The sequence below is a fragment of the Oncorhynchus keta genome, chromosome 32 (assembly GCF_023373465.1).
Source record: "Oncorhynchus keta strain PuntledgeMale-10-30-2019 chromosome 32, Oket_V2, whole genome shotgun sequence".
In the NCBI taxonomy this organism is placed as follows: domain Eukaryota; kingdom Metazoa; phylum Chordata; class Actinopteri; order Salmoniformes; family Salmonidae; genus Oncorhynchus; species Oncorhynchus keta.
In genome coordinates, this window is record NC_068452.1 from 16,911,546 (window position 1) to 16,932,658 (window position 21,113).

Consider the following 21,113-nt stretch of genomic DNA (forward strand, 5'->3'; position numbering starts at 1 on the left):
TGTTTCTGGATAGGACTGCCAGCTCCACCTTGCCCTTTGTGCAGTTTTTGCCCTTTTATCATTAAATGGAATTCAGCCCACTGTAGTGGCTTGTCTGACTTAGAGATGTATAGATGATATGTATTCCCTATTTCTGCATCTCTCCACAACTAAACCATTTGTTTGTTGGTCATAATCGTTGTTACAGGGGAGCTCAAAGATGAGAAACTATTCTGATAAGTGTGACTCATTTGTTGTAATGTCCTACATGTTTGTAATATGAATCATTCAAACAACTTCTCCTTCGTGGCTGTGATAGGGGTGGCAGGGTAGCCTAGTGTTTAAAGTGGTGGACTAGTAACCAGAAGGTTGCAAGTTCAAATCCCAGAGCTGACAAGCTACAAATCTGTCATTCTTCCCCTGAACAGGCAGTTAACCCACTGTTCCTAGGCTGTCATTGAAAATAAGAATTTGTTCTTAATTGACTTGCCTAGTTAAATAAAGGTAAAAATATAATAAAGCTCCTCCTTTAATTTTCAACAAACATTTCAATACAGTGCATTTGGAAAGTGTTCAGACTCCTTCACCGTTTCCCCATTTTGTTACATTACAGCCTAATTCTAAAAAAACATCCACGTTTGTAGCAGGTCAAATTTCAGTATCACCCAATTTTTTAAAAATTATTATGCCTTTCCCGAACCGCAACCCACAAACGTAACTCAACAAAATGATACCCGAACGCAACCCTAACCTAACCCTTGTTCCTAAACCTAAACATAACCATAACCACAATGAATTTATACCGCTAAGACTGAATTTAGTTTTTTTCTGCTGGTCAAATATCCACTTCCTCTTTTTATACATTGGGACGAACTTCAGCATAGTTTTTAATGACCCCTGAAAAGCGAATGACTTTGACCTCTTTGGGTTTGGCCTTGAAGTCCTGCCACAGGTACTCGGGAGACAACACCTTGCTGGGCTTGTTATAGAGCAGGTACCTGTTGAGGTGGCTCTCCTCCTGCCAGGCAGCCTCGATGGAATTCCCAGCATCCACCGCAAACCGGTTCCGACATACCGTTGTAAGTGTGTACACATCCTCCACGAACCCTCCGATCATAGCCCCGCCATAGTAGTAGTCTCCCTCATCCATGGGGATGTAGGCCATCGAGGCTGGACGCCGTTCGTATGGGAAGTTGGCACGGGTCTGATCATAGTAGCCTGGGTGTATCACAGCAACTAGTCTTCCAAGAGACTCGGCCCCCCAGCGAGCGTGGAACTTGCTGTCCACGTCCAGACAGAAGATGTAGTCGGCCTCCCTTCGGATCTGACTTTCAATGGTGGTCTGGATGATCTCCATCCTCCGGGCTGATATCTCCTGCCAGCGGTTTGAACCTGGGACCTGGATCACACTTAAATGTCTCCCCTGAGTTAGGTTCACCGAAGGAACATCGTGGGGACGATCAGTGAAAACATAGTAGCGCACGTTGAAGCCGACCATGAAGTGCATCTCCGCTGTCTCCAGAAAATCTTGGAGAAAGCTGACATATCTGTCAGTATTTAAAGACATACATAACATAAGGATTAGGGCCTTGCTCAATGATACAACACTTCTCTGTATCAGAGGGGTTGGGTTAAATGTGGAAGACACATTTCGGTTGAATGCATTCAGTTGGTCAACTGACTAGGTATCCCCTTAACTGCATCATCATTCTCATAGGACATTCTACCACTTTCTGAACAGTATACAGTCTAGCAGATAATACACCAAGAAGTACAATTATTAATGTATTAATTAATTAACAATGTTCCAAGGCATGAATCATGATTACACCACAATATTTAATTACCTGCCATCAGGTACTTATTTACTTATAGTTGCAGTGTTGAAAAAGTATTTATAATTTAACTTCCCTTTTGAATATTTGGCAAAAGTTGTAGGCTACTCACTTTCCAACTGCAAACACTGTGGTTGCTATGGTGAGGTTCATGGGCTTGTAGATGTTGTCAACGAGCACAGGGTCAAAGGTGCCTTCCCAGATGATGGATGCCAACCATGGGGTCACTGTCACCACATCAGTACGTCTAGAGAAACAGAACAAAGGTCCTGCCTGACTGTGTTGTACTGACCAGAGCCATGTTAAGATCTCAATATTTCACTATAGTACTGGCAATTAAAGGACCTTGATGTGTCTGACACTAATGTCAGGTGTGGCCTACCTAATATATCAAAAGGTCCCCACACTGATGTGTCAGACACTTACATTGCGTCAGCTAATATGACTTTAACATAAGGTAAAAATGCTGCTTACCCCACCAAGACACTGGGCTGCTTGTACAAAAGCCTGGGAGAACAAAATGTAATGAATGACTTAATTGTAGTGTAGAGATGGGCTGATGTTGGTAGTTTTAGATAGACTGACCTGTAATAGTTGCACTACTACATAACATATACATTAATAGAACTACTGCCCAAACCACCTTGCTATAAGCTAAACACATACAGTATTCCATCAACAATTTATGCAGTGAATCAAACATGACATTGATGCACATTTCTATGACATAAAAGGACCACTAATCTGACTGATTGTCAGTCCTTTTTGGGAAGAGTTTTTGGTAGGATTGATTTGATGGTTTTCATCAGTACAGCATGACACCATACTGCTATGGTTAATGATGGTAGAGTAAAATACAGATACCCACTTTTCTGGAGAGACCATGTTCCATACTCTGCTCCTGACCATGGGCTTACTCGGGCTGTATGAGTAGAAAAACATAGTAAGAAGAAAACATACACAATGAAGACGATAAAAACTAGAAAGTGTACTTTTTCATTAAGAAAAATTGTGTGACTTGCTTCAGCTCTCCAGAAGTATTTGTATGTTAGTGGAAGCAGTTTAGAAGTTTCAAATGTTAGAAGCTAGTGTTGACAATTCGAGGCTAGTGTAGTAGCGACTGTATTATATATAGTAGCGGGATAGTAGCTATTAGTGCAGGGGTTCCCAAACCATTTTGGCCCACGACCCCATTTTGATATCGGAATATTCTCACAACCCCAACCACGTGAAAAAAAGTATGGAATTAACAGCCAATGTTTACTTATTTATTTGAAAAACATTCTAACAGTATTTCTGATTGTCTTCTCAACTCACCTTCACACACTTTTACTGTGGCTTTGTGACACTCAATTGCAAATTAGTCTGACATATTGTCTCTTATCTCACCACCACTGATGAGATGGGTGTGCTTGATGCACGTCACGTCGGAGCTTCTCAAAGTCAGGAGGCGTGGTCGACAGTACGCACCTCATTCCTGCTGTCACCTCATCCCTGCTGTTAAAACCATCGTTATTTGGTTTCAATGCAGATGAGAGCACTAAATCCAGCTTCACACAGACAAGAGCTGGTGAAGGCTACCATGAGTTTTAATGATCAGAGGAAGGAAGACAGCAGGGTATTCTCTTTGAGTCAGGTACCAAAACTCCTCCATAATGACATGTGAATGCGTTTTCTGCAGCATTTCGTCACATGACAGCTCGATCAGCTGTTTGATTTAACATACCACCATATCAAGTGAGCCAGGATCACAGTCAAACAGATAGGGAAGTAGGTCCCAACGTGATTTTCCAAGCATTGGAGGTGAGGAGTCATCACTCGTGTGGGACACTTACTCATGCTGTTTTCTGTTAGAAACATGCACAGCCGAGGGAAGGGGGCCTGCCCGCCGTCCCACCATAGTTGGAGAGATATCCGTGCAAAAGTCTTCAACCCAACATTCGATCCCATGGAATCTGTTTTCGACAATACAGCCACGCAGCACACTGAACGCCCCCTGTGCTGTTGCAAGCTTGGGAATCGTGAGACAGAATAATATGTCCTCGTGATTAGCATCCCCCGGTATGTACAGCACCTTCGGAAGGTATTCAGACCCCTTGACTTTTCCCACATTTTGCTACGTTACAGCCTTATTCTAAAATGGATCAAATAAATCAAATTTGTCAGCAATCTACAAACAATACCCAATAATGACAAAGCGAAAATAGATTTTTTGACATTTTTGCAAAACAAATACCTTATTTACGTAAGTATTCAGACCCTTTGATATGAGACTCGAAATTGAGCTCAAGTGCATCCTGTTTCCATGAATCATCCTCCGAGACAGGATTGTGTCAAGGCACAGATCTGGGGAAGGTTACCAAAACATTTCTGCAGCATTGAAGGTCCCCAAAAACACAGTGGCCTCCATCATTCTTAAAATGGAAGAAGTCTGATCATGATCTAAGGGCGCTCTCCGGTTGAATTTGATCTTTAAGATTTGAATAATTTTAATTTAGATTTTTAATGTTAACCACATTGCAATGATTCTGAGATACGATATTATAATATATATACAATATATATATTGTCTACAAAATTATGTGGACACCCCTTCAAATTAGTGGATTCGGCTATGTCAGCCACACCAGTTTCTGACAGGTGTATAAAATCGAGCACACAGCCATGCAATCTCCATAGACAAACACTTCTGGTAGAATGGCCTTGCCAAAGAGCTCAGTGACTTTCAATGTGGCACTGTCATAGGATGCCACATTTCCAGCAAGTCAGTTCATCACATTTCTGCCTCGCTAGAACTGCCCCGGTCAACTGTAAGTGCTGTTATTGTGAAGTGAAAATGTCTAGGATTAACCATGGCTCAGCTGCGAAGTGGTAGGCCACACAAGCTCACAGAATGGGACTGCCAAGTGCTGAAGCCTGTAAAAAATGTCTGTCCTAGGTTGCAACACTCACTACTGAGTTCCAAACTGCATCTAGAAGCAATGTCAGCACAATAACTTTTTGTCAGGAGCTTCATGAAATGTGTTTCCATGGCCGAGCAGCCGGACACAAGCCTAAGATCAACATGCGCAATGCCAAGCATCGGCTGGTGTGATGTAAAGCTTGCCGCCATTGGACTTATAGCAAGCAGCATACCACCCTGCATAGCTTGCTTCTGAAGCTAAGTAGGGTTGGTCCTTGTCAGTCCCTGGATGGGAGACCAGATGCTGCTGGAAGTTGTGTTGGAAGGCCAGTAGGAGGTGCCCTTTCCTCTAGCTTAAAAAATATCCCAATGGCCCTCAAACCATCACGGTCACCTAACAATCCCCAGTTTACAATTGGCTCATTCATCCCCCTCCTCTCCCCTGTAACTATTCCCTAGGTTTTTGCTGCAAATGAGAATGTGTTCTCAGTCAACTTACCTGGTAAAATAACATAGAAATATATAAATAACTCTGGAGTGATGAATCATGCTTCACCATCTGCCAGTCCGACAAAATAATCTTGGTTTGGCGAATGCCAACTACAAAGTATGTTGGAGGAAGAATATTGGTCTGGGGCAGTTTGTGCTAGGCCCCTTAGTTTCAGTGAAGGGAAATCTTAAACGCTATAGCATACAATTCCTTCGAAAAGTAATCAGATCCCTTGACTATTACTACTATATTACGGTTTTATTATCAAATGTATTAAATAAAAAACAATCCTCAGCAATCTACAAACAATACACAATAATGAAAAAGCAAAAACGGGTGTTTAGACATATTTGCAGAGAAAACGAAAAAAACAATAACAGAAATACCTTTACATAAGTCGTCAGACCCTTTACTATGAGACTCCAAATTGAGCACAGGTGCATCCTGTCTCCATTGACCATCCTTGAGATGTTTCTACAGCTTGATTGGAGTCCACCTATGGAATATTCAATTGATTGGACATGATTTGGAAAGGCACACGCCTATCTAATTAAGGTCTCCACAGTTGACAGTGCATGTCACAGCAAAACCAAGCCATGAGGTCGAAGGAATTGTCCTTAGAGCTCCGAGACAGGATTGTGTTGAGGCTCAGATCTGGGGAAGGGTACCAAAAAATGTCTGCAGCATTGAAGGCCCCCAAGAACACAGTGGTCCCAATCATTCTTAAATGGAAGAAGTTTGGAACCAACAAGACTCTTCCTAGAGCTGGCCGCCTGGCCAAACAGCAATCGGGGGATAAGGGCCTTGGTCAGGGAGGTGACCAAGAACCCGATGGTCACTCTAACAGAGCTCTGGAGTTCCTGAGTGAAGATAGTTGTCATTCTGGACGATTGACCCATCTCAGTTTCTAATAACCTGTTTTTGCTTTGTCAATATGGGGTATTGTGTGTAGATTGATGAGAAAAAAATTACAGATTTAATCGATTTTTGAATAAGGCTGTAACCATTTTTTTGTGAAAAAAATCAAGGGGTCTGAATACTTTCTGGAGGCAACTTTGTGGCAACAGTTTGTGGAAGGCCCTTTCCTGTTTCAGCATGACAATGCCCTTGTGCACTAAGCGAGGTCCATACAGAAATGTTTTGTTGAGATCGGTGTGGAAGAACTTGACTGGCCTGCACAATGCCCTGACCTGAACCCCACTGAACACCTTTTTGATGAATTGGAACCCCGACTGCGAGCCAGGCATAATCGCCCAACATCAGTGCCCAACCTCACTGCCATCAGTGTCCGACCTCACTGCTCTTGTGACTGAATGGAAGCAAGTTCCCACAGCAATGTTCCAACATCTAGTGGTATTTTTTTGGTATTTTGGTATTTTATTAGGATCCCTAATAGGATTTTATTAGAATCCTTCCCAGAAGAGTGCAGTCTGTTATAGCAGCAATGTGGGGGGACCAACTCTATATTAATGCCCATGATTTTGGAATGAGATGTTCGAGTTGGTGTCCACATACTTTTGATCATAAAATAACACATTATCCAAACAAGTGTTGTATAGCCTATCATATTTACTCTTCACAAAGTGATCAATTACAGTACATCTCCAAAGAGAGACATATTGCATAGTCTGCTGTGTTTATATATTTTTATTCGAGTTTCATGTTTCCCTCACAGCTCCCTCTGCTGGGATCTCTTGATTGGGCCATAAGTGACAGAGAATTCATAATTATTCCCACCTGTGTGTGGTATTGTTGATGTAACATTGACTACCATTGCCTTAAACGCTGAAGAAGGGCTCATACCCGAATTGTATGCGTGACCATAAAAATATGTACATTTAAGTATATTTACCGGAGTGCTGTCCTATTTCTGTTCTTCACACAAAGTCAACAAAATTCAGAGTACAAGCATAATTGACACTGACAGTGTGGTGAGAGAAGTCGATCCCCCGGATAAGGCGATACGAGCGCTTATTTCAAAGAGCGCTCCTTAAGCCACGCCCCAGTGAGCAGAGCAAGGCACTTTGGACTGGGACACGTTGTAATAAATTAAAAGCCTATAATTCCACAATGGGTCAACCGTGGTTCTGTCTAGCCTAGTTATGCTAATATATTTGAGACCAGTGTATTGCAGATTAGTTTATTATTTGACTTAATAAGTAAAATATATTTGAGTAGTAAACAGGGAAACGAGTCCCAGACAGACACCGTTTACTAGGCAACCTAAATTATCGGGATCATCTGTTTAAAAAAAATGTAATAAATTTATTTAACTAGGCAAGTCAGTTCAGAACAAAATCGTATTTAAAATGACGGCCTACATTGGTTACTAGCAGTGTTCGGGAATACGTGTTTGTTGACAAAACAAAGACCATTTCAACCAGGGTGACTAACTGTTATCTCTTTATGATAGAACATTGAGATTGTTTTCCCTGTCTGTGGCACTCTTTATGTGAATTGTTAGGATTTTCTTGTGTTCACAACAAACTACTTATTTAGCTCAAATAGAGTTTAAATTGCGTTTTCTTTCGAAAGATGGGCCTGGCTGAGAATAGAACATTCCATTTTGTGTTGTTTAACGCAACTGAATGGCTTATCTTGTGACAGAACAAAATAATTAAAATCCAAACATCCTAACTTTAAAAGTACGAAGTACCATGACTTGTTGGGGGGAATGTCTTTGTTTATCTCAACTAACCTGCTGCTCTTCACGTCCTCATCAACTGGGATATCTCTGTTGGAAACAATGAAACCGTAAAATAACGTTCCTCTTAAATCAAACCTCAAACCAAACTCTGTTAATATGAATCAGAAAATATTGCAACTTTCATATCACATTATAGCATCATTCAACCGTAATAGATTAACAGAACTTGATCTTACCGGTTGAGCCTTTCAGAGAAGAAGCTGAAGTAGACATACCTTTGGGAGGCAAAAGAGAATCCGGTAAGTCTGTCATGAAAACATTTATGACATTTTTACACAAACAAAATGTGTTGCCGGCGCTGGCTTTCTTCGACATCAGATTTGCTACTTGTATTTTAAACGTAATTCATACCCTTACGTAAGTACACAACCCAAAGCCGCAATTAGCTTTGCATGGCAATACTGCATAGTATTACCGGACCGCATACATTTGCGTATCTTATTGCATTGTGTAGTGTGTAAATTAGGATTTATACTATCTTTACATTACCTTGGATTTGGTATGGCCAAAGCCACATTCATGCTGCATGTGTGTGTCCAGCTATTAATATATCATGAACACCATAGTATGTAGTGGTATAAACACGTAGGCAAGATATTGAAAGTATACAGGAGCTTTTTAATGAAACCATATTGTACATAATGTTGCACACTTGAATAACGCAACGATTCACACGTGAGCGGACAATTTTAAAGCGTACATTTTTTTTGCTAATGCAATAAAAATGCTGTACTGATTTTATTTTATTTTATTAGGATCTCTTTTAGTCCCCATTTGGACTAATCTTCCAAGAGTCCTTAACATTAAAATACAATTTATAATACAAACACACTTTCACATATAACACACTATTACAAACATACATAATACATTAGCATAGTGACCCAATAAATACTCAATCTAAAAAAATATTGATTCTTCATCTACTATAGTCCCACAACATTTCTATATACTATATTCAAATGGTTTTTAAATAATGTGTAACCTTATATATTGAAAGGTTTCTAGTTTGCTCAGTTAATTTATTCCATTTCTTTATTGCTCTAAATCGAAATGTTATTTTGCCCATTTCTTTTCTCTGTCTGGATAACGCATAGATGGTGGACAATCTATTCCTAGTATTTACGGACTGTCTGTCTCTTACCAACTGAATACCATTGTGAATAGAACTTGGCTGTTTTAAATGATGTATATTATAAAATAAGATAAGCATGTTTTTTTCAATTATCTTGTCGATTGATGACCAACCAAGAACACTGCGCATGACTGCAACAGAAGAACCATATCTCCGCCTTAAAACAATCCTTGCTGCTTTATTCTGTGCATTCTGCAGCCTCCTAACTTCACTAGATGATGCATTTCCCCAGACCACCGAACAGTAGTTCACTTGACTCTCAACCAATGCCTGTGTTATTTGCTGAAGGATTTTCCCTGGTAAATATTTAGCTATCCTTCTGATTATGCTGTTTTAATATTGCTTTTTTACATAGATTAGTTATTTGAGACGACCATGATAAACAGTTATCTAGCTGCACTCCCAGTAGTTTGGTTTCTGCCACTTCTTCAATTTGTACTCCTCCCATGCTTAATTGTATCCCATGCTGTTTTGGCCTTTTCCTAGTTAAACAGACCATCATAACTTTGGTTTTCTTGGTGTTTAAAGCAAGTTTGTTTTGGCAAGCCAATTTCCTGATAATCTCAATCTCCTTTGCGTATCTTATTGCATTGTGTAGTGTGTAAATTAGTATAAATCCTATCTTTACATTACCTTGGATTTGGTATGGCCAAAGCCACATTCATGCTGCATGTGTGTGTCCAGCTATTAATATACAATGAACACCATAGTATGTAGTGGTATAAACACGCAGGCAAAAGCGTACAATTTTTTTGCTGACGCAATAAAAATGCTGTACTGATGATATTAATTCCATGTGGCTTCAGAGAGCCGTTGTCTTTATTCTATACCACTCGGAGAGGGATATGTGATGTAGTAGTGTCCCAAGATACATAGTTCATGTATTGAATAGTTTGATTACATCTTGAGAAGTTCAATGACTGTTCAGTTAGTGCTTCCTTCAACCCTGCAACAGAACCTATGCGTTTGTTCGTTTTGTATGTTAAATCATTGTGTGGCCTTTGTTTTCCTTTTTGACCAGGCTCAAAAGAAAGCCCTAGTCATTCAGCTTGCATTGACTATTGTGGAGGGGAAACAATTGTGACGTTCATACATGTCTGTGAATTCTACATGTTTCCATTCAACCCAAAATAAGAACCTGTTTGTACCTGTTGTTGTTAAACAAGAAAAGCTGGAGTAGTATGCCAGTTAGACATTTGACAGGAGTCGGCAGGGTTTGCTGCTCACTGAGTGGCAACATATTGAACCGTGACTGACATCTGTGTGTTGGCCCCTGGGTAAGAGGGAGGTTTGCCTCGTGGCTGTGTTGTAAATTTGTAAACTGATTATCTAGACAAACAGGTGTGAACTGGTGTGAAACAAAGACAGACGTGTGCGCAAAGTGAGAGCACAGCCTGTATTTGATTTGGGTATTGGGTGTAGCGTCTAAAAACTGGATTTAATAGTTTCTTGTTCGGTGATGCAAACAGCGATTCTCACCTTACAAAAAAACAACCAAATTATTTCACGTGATATCATGTTAAACTATGTGGGTTTGGAACACGAAATATGATATTTCAAGTGATCACATAACCTTTCACATGTTTATTCAAATGTTCACATGATGCCCTGCAAACAAACGTTTAGAATAGAATATACCCTGAACATCACAAAATAGCCGCAGTGTTTTCCACTTACATATTTGACATACAGGATTACATGATGTATGTTTATACATGAATTATTATTCAACATGTCCCCATCTGGAATTTTAACTCACGACCTCTTATTTCACGGCCTTCCGATATTCATTCTATGCCACCGTGTCTGCGTGAATTACTGATTTAATCTAACTCTCAAATGTGGAATTGCATTTTCACATCTGAAAAACTTTCAAATGTTGTCACTTGTAGTTTCCTGGAATCACATATTGAAATGTTGCATCCTCATGTCACATGTATGTATCGTTTCATGTTGCCACGTGTTGCTTTAACATGTTGTCACATGTTACCACATTAACTTGATCACATGTGAAATTAATTAGGTTTTTCCCACAAGGATCCAATTGGAACCGTCTACCGATTTTGGATGTAGCTTCGGACGTGGGAAACCTACTCATTCAAGGATTTTTCTTAATTTTCTACATTGTAGAATAATAGTGAAGACATCAAAACTATGAAATAACACTTATGGAAACATGTAGCAATCCAAAAAAATGTTAATTAACAAATGAGAAAATACTCATATACAAGAAAGAAAAATGACATCACTCATAGAAAATAATATGAAAATATCACAATTTAATTTAATCCCAGAAAAATAAATAAACTAGAAGTCAAAATGGTTTACATACCCAAGAAGCAAGAAGATTCCAACAACGAGAAGCAGAACATACGGCTTAAAGTTTGTACTAAAACGCATTGTTCCTGAAATAGAGTAACGAAAATATTTAGTTGATTCTATTAATACTGCCCAAAAGTATGATAGTGGATAAATCTTTCATCAGTAAATCAATCCTTGTCAGGATTTGGGACCAAGTTAAAGATGTTTGATATCAGTTTAAACTGGTGTGACACGCAAAATGTGTGTGTGTGTGTATTTCGTGTCGCCTATTATAAGGGAGGAGCTTACTCTTTGGGCTATTTTCTTTCTCTTTGTCTGATTCCCAAATCACCATGTCCCTCTCACCCCTCCATTGGCGCATTCAAGCACGCCTCAACCATATGAACCAGTGCCCCCCCACAAGTCAACTACACCGCATGCTTTAGAGCGAAGTGGTAAAGATACTGTAAAGAGGTTAATGGAACTGACAAAAAAAATGCCATGGAAACGGTGGATGAAAGATGCCATGAAGGAAAGATCCTGAATCTCCTCATTGGCCCCAAGCAAAATTATTCTACATATAGGCTATTGCTTACACAGTACCAGTCAAAAGTTTGGACACACCTACTCATTCAATGGTTTTTCTTTATTTGTACTCTTTTCTACAATGTAGACATCAAAACTATGAAATAAGACATATGGAATCATGTAGTAACCAAAAAAGTGTCAAACAAATCAAAATTTATTTGATATTTCAGATTCTATTTTATAGTGTTGATGTCTTCACTATTATTATACAATGTAGAAAAAAGTGAAAATAAAGATAATCCCTGGAATGAGTAGGTCTGTCCAAACCTTTGACTGGTACTGTATGGTAACACCTTACTCTGCTTATCTTACATCGGTATGAGGTCACAATTGAAGTAAGCATACGCCTATTAAAACACACTTTTTTTCTGAGCAATCTTTCAAATTATAAGGACATGTAAACAGATTAATCGGCATTCCAGCAGTGTACTGTATTTGATCGGCACATGGGCCAGCACTGGTCACGCAAACCTCCCTCTTATGTGAGAGGGAAGTGGGTTTGGAAAAACTGAAAGTATGCACCTTTAGAAATAGTTTTCACATAAAAACTTTACATGTCCGAACTCAAAATCAAATAGTCCACCAAAAATGTACACGGTCACTGTGGTAGAGCATTTATTTTGATTGGCTTATTAGGAAAATCGTTCTTTTTTTGTAAACCACGTAAACGTTTTAAACAATCTATTATATTAGTCTGACTATCCACAATAATCATATTATTGTGTGCATGTAACCGTGTTCAATGAGAAAAGTTAATAAATATTCCTTTGTTCATTTTGATCGAAATCTAAAGGCACAACCTGCAGTAGATTAGAGCCAATGTCTTAAATAGTTATTAATCCAACCCCGTCAAAGTCTCAAACTGACATGTTTTCATTTTTAAAATCAAAAACAACTTGATATTGAAGGAGTGCCTTTGATTTGATGGCCTGCCCATGCGCAGTACAGCACGAGACGACTGATGACGTGTTTCCGAGCATAAGTTTAGCTAGCCAACGTTGCTATGACATCGCCTACAAGTGTGATTGGGGATTTCTGTTGGAGAAGCAGTTTCTGCCCATCTTATTGTCTTTAGTATTGTTGTTAACATATTTTGAGGTGTGCCTTGTAAGAGGCTAAATTAAATGTGTATAAGGGATAGAATGGAGTTCCAGCAAGTCTCAAACCTTTAATGGTTGAGTATTTACCATGTCCTTTGATCTGTTTTCCCCTGTAGTCACTGCCAGTTTGAAAGCCTTTGTTAAGACCAACACTTTGTATTTTATATGACTTTCCCTTCTAGAGGCTTAACAAAAGCTTCCAAACTGGCATTCATTGATATTCTGAAATATGTAAACACATTACCTAGCGGCCAACTTGCTTGCACCAATCTTATGCATTTGCTGTAAAATACAAACCCCATCTCCCCTCAAATAAAGTAATTCATTTATTATTATTTTTTATTTTTATTGAACCTTTATTTAACTAGGCAAGTCACTTAATAAGAACAAACTCTTATTTACAATGCCGGTCTAAGAATGCCTTGTCATTCATTAATTACAATTACCATAAGAAGATTACAGTAACCAACTGTACTGTTGTTTTACAGTAACTTACAGGCAGCCAGTTGCTTGTAACTGTAAAAACAATGGTAAAAAAGATTACAGTAAAATTATTGGAAACTGTAAAATACAGTATGTTAACATACCATTTTACATGGTAACTTACAGTAAACTGGGGCGGTAGGGTAGCCTAGTGGTTAGTGTGTTTGACTAGTAACCGAAAGGTTCCAAGTTCAAATTCCTGAGCTGACAAGGTACAAATCTGTCGTTCTGCCCCTGAACAGGCAGTTAACCCACTGTTCCTAGGCCGTCATTGAAAATAAGAATTTGTTCTTAACTGACTTGCCTAATTAAATAAAGGTTAAAAAAAACTCTTTGCCTGTAAGTTATTGTAAAAAGACAACAGGAAATGGTTTACAGTGTACAGTCTCTTATTATTATGGATCCTTTTTCACACTTTAGTCCAAACTTTTCCTCAGTTCAACGTGTTCTTATTTACATGCCTCTCTGCGCAGTTCCTCATTGTGGGCCAGCAAGGTACAATGCTGTATCTGTCTTTGTTGGGGATTCATGGGATTGGCTAGTTTAAGCTGACTAGTGACGTGTTCCTGCCAGTCATAGAACTAAACATAAACCTCACCTTGTTGATGTGCAGTGTATCGCTGAGTGCCTTACTACCTCATCCACTGACCTTGCAGCCTCAACAACTATAAGAGCAGAAGCATTTCCAATTCAATAACGAATTAGCATAATTCATTTTAATTGTATTGGTTTCTTAAATATACTGAACTCAAATATAAAAGAAACATAGGCAACCATTTCAAAGATTTTACTGAGTTTCAGTTCATATAACAGTTGCAAGCATTTTGGAACACCCGTGTAATAACGTCTGCTAACTATGTGATCAATAAGATTTGATTTGATTATAAGGATTATAAATAAACTCATTAGGTCCAACACATATGGCCAATTTCACAACATATGTATGGAATTTAAAATCAAATAAATCGCAGACATGAAAAACAAAGTTGAAAATGTTAACATATTTTCATGGAAGATTGAAATAATTTATATTGAAATACATTTTAATAGGTATTGTCTAGATGCAATCTTGCCTGATACCAGCTGGTAGAATTACAGTTTTCATATGTCCTCACAGGCAATGACAAGGCACATTATGGAGAGGCTCCTGTACAGACTGCAGCAGGCCATGCAACACCTTCCACTGGATCTTGGTTACTTACAGTTTGTCTGCCCCAATGAGATTATTAAGTAGACTTGCAGGGTCTCTCCAGACTGTGTAGCCTAGTCAATGCTGAAATGGAAGAACGACGTGCCCCATCAATTGTTGTTGATGACGAAATGGGACGTCCTAAACTGATTGTCAGAACAGCACCTTCGACAGCTGATTGAAATGGATCTGCCTGTACCTTGCATTGCCCAACTGCTCGGCATCTCAACACAAACTGTCCAACGCAGAAGGCAGGAATATGGTGTCACGACGTGGCCCTTTCTGGGTATAGAGCGTGGCATCCCCCTCTCTCTCCCTCCTACACCCAGGTTCTGTTGTCCCAGGTCGTAAATTCCTGGAGGAGACTCTACACATTGAGTCATATAACTCGTAACCCATACAATGCTGGCTCTGTATATTTCACTGGAAAATGGCTGATTTAGCAAGTACTGTAAACAAAACTATCCAAAACGGTCTTTCAATAGATAGATAGATATATAGATATTTGGTGGCATAGACTGCTTCTCAAGAAAGGCAACCGATTGATCTCCCATGGTATTTGAAGTTGGTCATATTTGTCTGACTCAATGTGGATAATCCAATGCATTCTATTCAAAATAGGTTTGAATGATACAAACAGCACAGCTATTTTTGTATACTTGTGTTATTTTTTTGTAGTACACGATCAGTTTCATAATGATATCCTATAGATCATTTACCTTGGTGCAGTAACCAACAACAAAGCATCAACTGCCCTTGGTTCCTTCCTGCAGTCTGTAGAAAAGCATGGCTTTCCAGTAAGGTAACAACATCATTCCCTCAGTAGTGCTGTGTGGAATCAGCCATTTGTACCAGGCGGTGATAAAACCCGACAGGATGCTTTCAATGGTGGATCTGTAAAAGTTTGAGGGTCTTAGGGGCCAAGCCAAATGTATTCAGTCTCCTGAGGTTGAAAAGGTGCTGTTGCACCTTCTTCATCACACTGTCTGTGTGGGTGGACCATTTCAGATTGTCGCTGATGTGTATGCCCAAGGAACTTGAAGCTTTTCACCTTCTCCACTGAGGCCCTGTCGATTTGGATGTGCTCCCTCTGCTGTTTCCTGAGGTCCACAATTGGCTCCTTCGTTTTGTTGACGTTGAGGGAGAGGTTATTTTCCTGGAACCACTCATTCATGGCCCTCACCTCCTTCCTGTAGGCTGCCTAGTCATTGTTGGTAATCAGGCATACATCTGTTGTGTCATCTGCAAACTTGATGATTGAATTAGAGGTGTGCGTGGCCAGGGAATATATCTTGAGGTGGGGACAGCAGACTGGGATAGGGAGAGATTTAATATGTCCGTAAACCCTCCAGCAAGCTGTTCTGCACATGCTCTGAGGACGTGGCTAGTGATGCTTTCTGGTCTGGCAGCCTTGCGAGGGTTAACCTCTTTCAGCTAGGGGGCACTATTTTTCTGTTTGGAAAAATAACGTTCCCAATGTAAATGGCCTATTTCTCAGGCCCATGTGCTAGAATATGCATATAATTGACAGATTAGGATAGAAAACACTCTAAAGTTTCCAAAACTGTAAGATATAACATTCTAAAGATTGATTCAGTACATCATTTGACATGTTTCTACTGACTGTTATGGAACTTTTGGAAAACACTCTAAAGTTTCCAAAACTGTCAAAATATTGTCTGTGAGTATAACAGAACTGATATCGCAGGCGAAAACCTGAGGAAAATCAAACCATGAAGTGGCTTCTATTTTGAAAGCTCCATGTTCCATAGACTGCCTTCGCTCCATTTAAAGGGATATCAACCAGATTCCATTTCCTATCGCTTCCACAAGATGTCAACAGTCTTTATTTTGAAAAATGAGCAAGAAAGATAACATAGCGTCAGGTGTTTGCATGAGTTTTGCTTGCGCAACAGCTTGGGCAGCCATTGTCTCTCCCTCTCCTACTGAAAATGACAGTGCCGGTTGATATATTATCATTTATATATTTTATAAACAACCTGAGGATTGATTATAAAAACGTTTGACATGTTTCTGTGGACATTACGGATACTAATTTTCGTCTGCGTTGTCGTGACCGTTCGAGCCTGTGGAGAACAGGAAGGCTTCAAATGAATTACTTAAAAATAATACATTGTGATTTTCTGGATTTTTGTTTTAGATCCCATCTCTCACAGTTGAAGTGTACCTATGATAAAAATTACAGACCTCTACATGCTTTGTAAGTGGGAAAACCTGCAAAATCGACAGTGTATCAAATACTTGTTCTCCCCACTGTAGCTGTCCTACATACATTTCTGTATCATTCAGAAATGTGATAATTTTTCCCATGACTGTAAAGTGTCAAAAAGGGTTTCTCTTCCTGAGCGAGAGCAAGGTCTACTGTTGCTAATTCAAAGACCTCAGTCTCAGAGTCCATCTCATCCAACATATCAAGGTCTAAATTGTCATCAATACAGTCACTGTCATGTTCGCCGTACCAGTCGATTATCTCCTTCCTGACTATTTTAGCATTATCAGTTTCTAGTCAGGATTCATCATCGTCACTGCCTGAGTCAGGCTTTGGGCGCCTCTCTCCCTTTTCCTTTTTTACCCCCCTTTCCCTTTCGTTTCTGTTTACAATCGCGGCACTGATATCATTTTTTTTTTACAATGTCCACATGGAGCCTCGCATTCCCTGGCGAAATGTCAGTTTTTATTACAATTGTAACATTTTAGCACCCCCTTTCTCCCTTCCTCTGACATTCCCTTTCTGTCTGACCTAGTCCTGTTCTCTCTGTCTTTACCTCCCGTGGCTCTGACTTCTAGCATTGCCATTAGGAACTCATCTTTCCTATTCTCTCTCTTTCATTTTTCTGTCTGTCCGTGTTGTTCATGGTGGACAGCATATATTTTTTTACCTCCGCTAGGGTTGCCAATCCCCAAGTTCTTTTTCACCTCCTTACTGACTTCGACGCGCATTCCGGTTAAAAAGGCTATTTTTAGTTGTTGATGATAAGGGGTATTTTGATCTCCCCCGGGGGCTGGTTCTGGCGTACCACTGTTGGCATTAAATACATCTTTTAAACGTTCTAGGAACTGACTGACTGTCTCACTTTCTCCCTGTCTACATTCAGTTACTTTAGAGAAGTCTGCGTGTCGGTGGTAATGTTCCGCTAGGTTAGCACATAATTCTGTTACTTTTGCTTTGAAGGGCTCCCCAGGTCCCGCGCTCCATTGTATAACGTTCCCATCATTCCCCGTTGGTTCCCAGGCCCTGCTCACAGCAAACCAATCCTTTCCCACAATGGTTCTAACTGCTCTTTCCACTAACTGCTCAAAACACTCTGTCCATTTCTAAGAATTTGTAAGGTTCATATTTGCATAAAATGGACCAGCCATCAAAATTAGCCAATAGCGTTTATTCTCGAGAGCTCTGAACATAATCACATTATTCTGCCCTTGAGTTGCGTTCCCACGCAAAACTAGACAGATAGCTAACAACTAAGTCTTCAATAAAACTCCCAAGGCGTGACTTTTCTTGAATGAATATATTGAAAACGTTTATGTTTGTGAGACTGCAAAATACAGAAAATAATATACTTTAGTATTCAATTCACACTGGCATACTGTAGCTGTACATTATACATTTGAAGTTGCATAAATACAAAGCACGTGCTAAGGTACCATGCATCTGGAATGATGCCAAACCATATAGCTAATTGTTACTCATATGGTAATTGGCTCCTTTCATTACTCTAATAATGTACAACCATCTATGTAGAATAACAAAGCATATTACACTAGAAACAGTAATAAAACTACAGTATTGTATATTTTACAATTCGTTTGCATGACGCACGAGCAAAGTAATACAGCTAACGACATACATTAAAGGTATTGCAATTTGTGAGTAAATGCAACCAACATTGATATGTAAGCAACTCTATCAATACCAAGATTATCATCATTAGCTAAATGCTTGAATCAAACTTACAAATATTTTCCAAGGCTGAAGCGTGACAAGAAATAACCACATTGAAAGACCTGCACCGTAGCGTTGTTTGTAGCTGCTTCTATGCGTGCAGAACAAATTCTCTACTTCCTGTTTGCGTAGTCTTTCTAAGTACCAGAAACATCCCCTCGGGGGCAAATAACACTATTGAACACAATGAAAATCCAATTTAACCATTGTAATAAAATAATCTGTTACCTTCTAACAGGATGGCAGCACACACATGTACATTAGTTTATATATCACACATAGCGTCATGTCGTACGAAATGTCCCTCCTCCTCCTCTTGGACAATGATGAAGCTGCTTATCAATTCTATACCAAAACATACATATTGCTTATCTTATGCTACCACATGTAACACAATCTACTGCACAGTTTCTCCCCTCCCTGGTTGGGGACCAGACATATTTCCTATTGTTAGTTTCACTGTGATCACAAGTTGTCTGTTAACCCTTCCTCTTGGCCTATGAATAAACATATTCTTCAACAGACGGCATATAACTCTGTTAGTTATAACTCTACGCCAAATGTATACCTTATTTAGTCATTATTGATAAAAATCCTTCAACAGTGAGTGATCTGCATCAGGATCCAGAGCATAGAATCTGCATTGAAGGAGCCGAGGTCCTGGCTGGTATTCCCATTGTTGCACAGGCATGTATCTTGCTTATGGGCCTCATCTATTGATTTAAACCTAAGATAAAATGAAAAAAACATTTGAGATGTTCCAGAAAGTCTACTTTGGAAATCAATACATTGAAGCCTCCCACAAGTTTCGTACTCTGAGGACCAAGTTACTCGCCTAAATTGGGGGTTCCCAAAACCATCTACCCAACCCCATGTGCTTGGGGTGTTAGGGGTGTGTACGGGAGGTGAAGTCAGGTGCAGGAGAGCAGAGTGTAGTAAACAGGCACACTTTAATTCCGGTCCAAAAATGACAGCACATAAACACATAAAAGTGCCAAAAACACGGAACATAACAAAAGTATGACAATATCCACATAACAAAAAATAATTACACACAAAGACTTGGAGGGGAACAGAGGACTAAATACATGCAGTGATAACGGAATTGGAACCAGGTGTGTATGAAACAAGACAAAACAAATGGATATATGAGAAATGGAGCGGCGATGGCTAGAAAGCCGGTGATGTCGATCGCTGAACGCCGCCCGAAGAAGGAGAGGAGCCGACTTTGGCGGAAGTCGTGACAGTATCCCCCCCTTGATGCTCGGCTCCAGCGGCACGCAGACACCTGGCCACGGGGACGAACGCCGCCCACTCCCCCGGCCGGTCCTGGCAATAGGACCGCAGAAACCTGCCCACATCCTGGTTGACTCTCTCTACCTGCCCGTTATTCTCGGGGTGAAAACCCGGGGTAAGGCTGACCGAGAACCCCAGATATCCCTCTAGTGGTGTGGGGGCTGTGCTTTGGCAAAGTGGGTGGGGTTATATCCTTCCTGTTTGGCCCTGTCCGGGGGTGTCCTCGGATGGGGCCACAGTGTCTCCTGTCCCCTCCTGTCTCAGCCTCCAGTATTTATGCTGCAGTAGTTTGTGTCGGGGGGCTAGGGTCAGTTTGTTATATCTGGAGTACCCCTCCTGTCCTAATTCGGTGTCCTGTGTGAATCTAAGTGTGCGTTCTCTAATTCTCTCCTTCTTTCTTTCTCTCTCTCGGAGGACCTGAGCCCTAGGACCATGCCCCAGGACTACCTGACATGATGACTCCTTGCTGTCCCCAGTCCACCTGGCCATGCTGCTGCTCCAGTTTCAACTGACCTGAACCCTAGGACCATGCCCCAGGACTACCTGACATGATGACTCCTTGCTGTCCCCAGTCCACCTGGCCATGCTGCTGCTCCAGTTTCAACTGTTCTGCCTTGTTATTATTCGACCATGCTGGTCATTTATGAACATTTGAACATCTTGGCCATGTTCTGTTATAATCTCCACCCGGCACAGCCAGAAGAGGACGGGCCACCCCACATCATATGCTCTCTCTAATTCTCTCTTTCTTTCTTTCTCTCTCTCGGAGGACCTGAGCCCTAGGACCGTGCCCCAGGACTACCTGACATGATGACTCCTTGCTGTCCCCAGTCCACCTGGCCATGCTGCTGCTCCAGTTTCAACTGTTCTGCCTTGTTATTATTCGACCATGCTGGTCATTTATGAACATTTGAACATCTTGGCCATGTTCTGTTATAATCTCCACCGGCACAGCCAGAAGAGGACTGGCCACCCCACATAGCCTGGTTCCTCTCTAGGTTTCTTCCTAGGTTTTGGCCTTTCTAGGGAGTTTTTCCTAGCCACCGTGCTTCTACACCTGCAATGCTTGCTGTTTGGGGTTTTAGGCTGGGTTTCTGTACAGCACTTTGAGATATCAGCTGATGTACGAAGGGCTATATAAATA

The 21,113-nt window shown here is 40.4% G+C and overlaps 1 protein-coding gene across 1 annotated transcript; it reads right to left on the reverse strand.

The window, feature by feature from the left end:
• Positions 1-492: 492 nt before the first annotated feature.
• Positions 493-11,625, reverse strand: LOC118370396 (globoside alpha-1,3-N-acetylgalactosaminyltransferase 1-like). Its single transcript, XM_035755379.2, has 7 exons — positions 11,381-11,625; positions 8,090-8,128; positions 7,905-7,940; positions 2,683-2,736; positions 2,289-2,321; positions 1,927-2,061; positions 493-1,526 (listed from the first exon to the last, which is right to left on the reverse strand). Exons 1-7 carry the CDS (start codon positions 11,446-11,448, stop codon positions 836-838), a joined length of 1,056 nt encoding a protein of 351 aa, XP_035611272.2. The 5' UTR covers positions 11,449-11,625; the 3' UTR covers positions 493-835.
• Positions 11,626-21,113: the final 9,488 nt, after the last annotated feature.

Coding starts and splice junctions, on each gene's coding strand:
- LOC118370396 (XM_035755379.2), bottom strand. CDS start 11,448: ATGCGTTTTAGTACAAACTTTAAGCCGTATGTTCTGCTTCTCGTTGTT. Junction 8,129..11,380: donor GGAATCTTCTTGCTTCTTGG/GTATGTAAACCA, acceptor TGCCTCCCAAAG/GTATGTCTACTTCAGCTTCT. Junction 2,322..2,682: donor AACATGGTCTCTCCAGAAAA/GTGGGTATCTGT, acceptor TTGTTCTCCCAG/GCTTTTGTACAAGCAGCCCA.